The 6755-nt window shown below is 38.2% G+C and overlaps 1 protein-coding gene across 1 annotated transcript; it reads right to left on the bottom strand.

Moving 5' to 3' along the window:
• Nucleotides 1-750: 750 nt before the first annotated feature.
• Nucleotides 751-1674, bottom strand: LOC107196554 (olfactory receptor 2D3). Its single transcript, XM_015598732.1, has one exon. The coding sequence runs from the start codon at nucleotides 1672-1674 to the stop codon at nucleotides 751-753; it is 924 nt and encodes a 307-aa protein (XP_015454218.1).
• Nucleotides 1675-6755: the final 5081 nt, after the last annotated feature.

Here is a 6755-nt window from a genome sequence, read left to right as displayed (position 1 = left end):
CATGTCTGAGGGAGTACAGCTATGGTATGGTAGTGTCACAGGGATTTCCAACCTGAAAGTTCTGATGTAGGCAGGTGGCTTCTCAATTATAGTTCCCTCAAGCCGGCTATTGTCTTCGGAGTGTAGCAGTGTGTGATATATAGAAGATGTTTGCTGGAATATGAGATCCCACACATTGTCTGTGCCAATAGATCCTCTACGTGTGGCTGAATTGGTTATAGCAGTATTTTGAGATTCTACAGAAAACAAAAACAAGATTCCATACCAGAGCTTCAAGATATCATTGATATTTACTCAAGGAAATTGTAAATCTAGCGTATTGACATCCAGTAGAATTTCAGGTCCTGCAGATGGCTGTTGATGATGTTGGTAAGGGATGAGTTTGACAAGTAACTGTGGAGTTTAGAACTGAAAGGTAATATCTCTGGGTGGTAATTGATTAGTGAACCGATAATAAGTGAAGATTCTGTTTAATTTTTAAAAAATATTTATATAATACTTAAATATAATTTATAATATAATATCAAAAAAGCAGTTTTGCGACAAATGAGTTGCAACTACAGAAAGTAAGCATGAGCAAAATGCAGTAGTCAAACTTAAAAACATGTACCAGGGTACCGGTATGACCCTTACTGATGTATCGGCCTAGAGATAGTTCAGAGAGAAAGCTGTTAAAGATGTCAAACCACTTCGGAATGTCTTCATCTCACAATTGTATATCAATATAAATGTCATTGCCTCTGAGAGGCTCTATCTTCCAAATACTTTCCTAAATGCCTCCTTCACATCCTTGTTCCTCAGGCTGTAAATGAATGGGTTCATCATCGATGTTATGACTGAGTAGAACACGGAGATCACCTTATCCCCCTCATTCATTTTCTTAGAAATTGGACGCATGTAGGTAAATATTGTTGAGCCGTAGAAGAAGACAACAACAATGAAATGAGAACCACAGGTAGAGAAGATCTTGAACCTCCCCTCACCTGACTGTACCTGAATCACAGTACAGATAATATTCCAGTAGGAGAAAAGGATAAGGGAGAGAGGACCAAGGAGGATGACCACACCCATTGTAAAGATGGCCATTTCTGCTTTGTAGGTTTCTTCTGAAGCCAATTTCAAGAGTGCAGGAGGTTCACAAAAATAATGATTAATTATGTTCTGTCCATGGTATGAGAGACATAAAGTGAATGTCGTGTCTACTAGAGACACCAGTGTACCACTGGCCCAAGATCCTATGGTCAGCTGGACACAGACTCTCTGGGTCATGATAGTAGAGTAGTGAAGGGGCTTGCAGACAGCCACGTAGCGATCATAGGACATCACAGCTAGGAGGGAACTCTCTGTAGCTCCAGCTACTAGGAAAAAAATCATCTGTAATGAACACCCAGCAAAGGAGATGGTCTTTCTCATTACCAGCAAATGGAATAGCATCTGGGGGACAATTGTTGTAGAGAAACAGAGATCAGTAAATGACAGATTTTTAAGGAAAAAGTACATTGGGGTATGAAGTCGAGAATCAGTGTGAATCAGCACTATGATGAGCAGATTCCCAAACACAGTCAGCAGGTAGATGATGAGAAATACTATGAACAGCATGGTCTGGGTCTGGAGATCTGAAGAAAGGCCCAGCAAGATGAATTCAGTAAAATAGGTTTGGTTTTCTGTTCCCATTGATGTTTATTCCTATTACACATCAGCAGAAGTAGAGAAATCAAAAGTTGACATTGATGGAGCAACAAATCCTGAATTTGAAGATCTCATTGGAAAAACAAATGTGTCTAATTTTTTAAAATTTAAGACATTGGATTTTCTAACATTTCCATCTCAAAGTTCCTACCAAAGCTGTCTAGAAAAGGATGCTAACATAATACATGGCTATGAAAAAATACAGAGTCCTCCCTTTAGTATCAAGCTCATTTTTTTTCTTTTTCCTAGTTTAATTTCATTCAGCAGACTTCCACTTTAAAAGTAATTGACTTTCCTTTTATATTTCCAAGTGTTTCTTTATCATCCTTCTAAGTAGGAAGGAAACGTTAAGAGATTATTTTAGATCATGTTACACCCACAGTCCTAGTCCCTTCCTAAACTTTCACTGGATCAAAGAATCAAGGCTCAATGGCAGTGCTCAAGAGGAAGGCATGATGAGACCTCATCATCACAGAGACAAGACAGTTGAGACGAGGCCAGACTAAGGCAGCACTATATACTATGCAAGTCGGAAGACTGAATGAAGCCACAATAGCTGTCTGCATAGCTGAGTGTCTTATCTGGCATAATATTGTTCGAGCTCTTTCACAGTGCAGTTTGTGTCAGAATATCCAATTGGATAAGTGCATCAGTAGGAAATCAGTCACTGGTCCAGTGCTCTGAAGCCAAACAAGAAACACTGTTCAAAATCTTTACATTGCTGTACATCAGGAATAAGCAAGGAATAATATGGCTGGATCCAAGCTAATATAGAAGAAGATTAGAAAGAGGGAAGATAACAGGATCATGGGAAAATGGCTGGGACTCAGGGCTAACATCTGATATCCCTGGGCAGGATTGAAGAAGTAGTCCTAGAACTGCGTATTGGAACAGATATGTCAGAATGGAATGTCAGCCCACCTGGCAGGGCTATCTTGGGATAGAAAGAAGCCAAAGACTGTATAATTGCTTGTTTTCACACATGAGACATTACATCTAGCTGTCAGTATAGGAAAAATATGATGAAATCAATTGTGTTTGGACCACTGAGTCATGACCTACTAAGTATAACTTGTTTTCAAGATCACTGACTGGACAATGGTAAATTTTCTATTCATGAATTTCCATCCAGATTGGATATGAATGTGGGTTAACCCTGAACAGACAGAGGAAAATTCATGGGCTGCGAAGCACTAGGAAGGACTGGCAAAATTAAATGAGAAATATATTTCCTTTAGATACAGTGCAAAGAGAATACACAAGAAGATCAATTTTAAAAAGTCTGTGATATCAATAGCCAAACAATCACTGCTTAAGTCAGTTCTTTTGAAATCATGCTATATAATACATTAGTAGATAAGAGTGATATTTAATGGGTTGCTACCAGTATTTATTAAAACTAAAATAGAAAATAATATATCTTTTGTAATCATGTAATTTTAGTTTTCAGAAAACATTTGTTTGTTTTATTTGTGTGTGTGTATTATAAGTGTGCACTGTGTTACAATGAAAACAGTCCCTTAGAGTTGGTCATTTTCATAATGTTTAGAAAGATTACTTCTATAATTAAAAGTTCTTAAGAACAAAACACAATCACTGCTTAAGTCAGTTCTTTTGAAATCATGCTATATAATACATTAGTAGATAAGAGTGATATTTAATGGGTTGCTACCAGTATTTATTAAAACTAAAATAGAAAATAATATATCTTTTGTAATCATATAATTTTAGTTTTCAGAAAACATTTGTTTCAGTTTTATTTGTGTGTGTGTATTATAAGTGTGCACTGTGTTACAATGTAAACAGTCCCTTAGAGTTGGTCATTTTCAAAATGTTTAGAAAGATTACTTCTATAATTAACAGTTCTTAAGAACAAAAAAAAACAGAATAATTCAGTACAATTTTCCATTAATTTTGGTAAGATGGGTGGGCCGAGGATGAAGCCTGAGACACATTAAAGTCTAAGAGGAAGAAATGCCAGTGAGTGGGGCAAAGAAGGGCACAAACAAAGGAACAGATACACTTACCAGTAGAACCAAGACAATGTAGTTTCACAGAAGCCACGGAAAAGAAAGTTTCAAAAAAATGAGTAATCTACTGTCAAATGTGGCACAGAGATCCAGTAAATATAAATACAATAAAAGCTGATGGATGTTGGCGGTACAGATATTGTTGGTGAGTCTGGATGTGGAAGTCTGAGTAGAGGGTGAGAGAAGAAGCCAGACTGCTATGATTTTGAGAAGTAAAGAAGAGTTGGGGAAGTGGAGTTAGTGGGTATAAATTATACTTTTATAGTTTTGAATAAAAAGGTACGAAGATTGCAAAATAGCAAGAAGGGAAGGAGAAAGCATGGTAGGCTTTATTACTTTTATTATTATCAGAATAGTGGGTAAGTTTAGCATATTTATAAAACGAGAAGAAAGAGCCAGTTGAGAGAGTTGAAGTTAAAGGACATAAAGATAGAACAAGGTCCAAGAGAAGGCAAAATGGATGTGTTCAAGAAGAGTGTTTGAGAAGTTTGCTTTGGATAGAATTATTGAAACTTTATCTTCTTAGACTGAAGGCAAGGAGGTGAGGATGGATATGAATATTTATGAATTAATAGAAGGAGAAAGAAGATCAGGGAATGAAAGTTTGTGAGGGGCGATGGATTTTAGAGTGATTACATCTGACCTAAATATTCTCAGTTCAGAAGGAAACATAATTATGGAGTAGGCTTGAGAAGAGAGTGAAGTTTTGAATGCTTGGTGAGAATAGCTCATATTGCTAAGTAAAATCAAAAGGATTTCTTGATGGAATTGAGAGAGAAACTATGGTGGAAAGGCAGGAAATATCATTTGGGGGAAGGGATATGTGCAGATATCTTTTTCTCCATTAGGTGTAGAATCAGAGAAGGTAGTCACTGATGGAGAGTTGAATATTAGTAAAAAAAAAAAAGATGGTGTGAGAGATTAAGGTGCAATGGAACTGAGAGAATTCGTGAGAAAGACTTCAAAACCCAACCATGCAGTTCAGGCTGCATAAGGATGAAGAATGATCTAGAGAGAATTTAGTAAAAGAAAATAGTAGAAGGATCAAAAAACATAGTCTTTTTTGAGGTCGAAAAATTGTTGTGAATGCTACTGAAGGCATGTGAGAATTAGAAGAGCAGTAGGTTATAATTAGAGAGTTAATCATGTACTTCAAATTCAGATGTGGACAAAATGCATAGTAATGGGGACAAAATGCACAGTGAATCCATTGGAATGGATGACTTAAATGTCTAAATGTAAGTTTAAAAAATATAAAACTAAGATCAGTTATTTCCATGGACACTGAAGTCATCCAAGACAATGACAGAACTTAGCATTTAGAAGACTATGATCAGAGTGCCATAGACTTCAAAGGGTGTGAAGGAATGACCAAGGTGGTGGGAGATAAAAATGACAAGGACAGAAATAGCCTCAAGGAGTAGAAAATGTTACATGGGAATAGAGATGCGATGGTTTATAAAGTGTTCCTGGGAGACAAGGAGAATGCCAACCCCACCTCTCAACCCACAGGTAAGTAGAGTGTTGAAGAATGATCAGAATCCACCAAAGAGGGCAAGAGGAGTACAAGTTTCTTAGGGAAGAGTCAGGATTTTGTTTAGTTAAGGAAGTGGAAGGAGTATGGTGTAGGAATGTTTGTGTGAGAAGTACCAGGGGATTCAGAGAACATGGACTGATGTTCTTGGGTAAGAGAGTGACGGTGGGTGCACACTGGGAAGTTGAGTCAGAGGAGAGGAAACAGAAAAATGTAAAAAGAGTAGCTGAAAAGATAGCCATTTAAAATTTAGATGATGACCAAGGACATCAGGAATGTGAAGCCTGGTGAGTTAGGTGACATTGAGGTCATGACTTCCTACTAATTTGAGCTCCTTACTCTCTCCCATGCTATGCCTTATCTCTTCCATGATCCTATCATTTTCCTTGGAGAGCACCCCCTCCTGGATTACTACAGCAGTCTCCTAATTGATCCCCCTGGATTCAGTCTTATCTCCTGCAATCCATTTTCCACACAGTGGTGTTATTGAAATCTTAATATTACAAATCTGATGCCACTCTCTTATTTAACATACTTTAATAACTGCTCTCAAGACCATCTCCAATCTTCTTGGCATATTATGCAACATAGATCATGATCTGGCCAGGCTGACCTTTCATCCCTTGTTTCTTACCATGGCCCCTAGCCTACACCTAACCTCTTCCATCCCTACCCAAACTCCACTTTCCTCCATACTGATCAAATTGGAATTATCCAGGAAACTGTTTTCTCTTGCCACTAAGCCATTACATCTTCATCTCTCTCTACCTAGAATACCCCTTTCTTTCTTCTCTATTCCTCATACCCTTGATCCTTTTTCTTGGTTAAAGCTTCTTGGTACTTCAGAACAGTAGCTGTCACTACCTCCTAGCAGCTTGTTATTATGGCACATGCCTGAATTATAGAATATCCTTAATGATTATTCATTGAATGAAGGAGACCAACATCACTGAGGTGTCCAGGACCTAGAGTACGGGTGATGTTTCTTAATCAGCCACATTTCCTAACTAGGTTCCTGCTCCCATTTCTTAACCACTCACTTACAGACACCTCACACATCCCTTCCACTTCTCCAATAGAGATAAAATCCTTACCTCAGACAGGAGATGCTGATGATAGATATCACCGAAGACTGTGTAGCTTGTTCAGGAGAGCCAAATGTGCAAATAGAAATTAGGGAGTAAAGAAAGTAGCTTTTTCACCAGTATTGGGGAGGGTACCAGCCATGAGGAGGTATGTGAGATCAGTGAGTCAGGGCCCTACTATTCTTCGGGCTTTGCAGTCCGTCTCTGGGAATGCGCAGCCTGGTCTCTGAATGGCCTACACTTCTGAGAGAAGGGTCACATAGGAACAAGAGGTTGCCTACCTCTTCTCTTATGAGAAGAGTTAGGTCAGGCCCCTTCTTCAACCCAGTCACCCTGTGAGAGAATGTTTCTAGCCATGAAGCAACTGTCAGAAAGAGGTCAATTCTTAAACTTATAAAAACACTTTCGCTCCTATTG

Source organism: Pteropus alecto, unplaced genomic scaffold (genome assembly GCF_000325575.1).
Source record: "Pteropus alecto unplaced genomic scaffold, ASM32557v1 scaffold1339, whole genome shotgun sequence".
NCBI classification, from domain to species: domain Eukaryota; kingdom Metazoa; phylum Chordata; class Mammalia; order Chiroptera; family Pteropodidae; genus Pteropus; species Pteropus alecto.
Note: the sequence above shows the minus strand (reverse complement) of the source record. Positions and strands in the feature narration are given on the sequence as shown.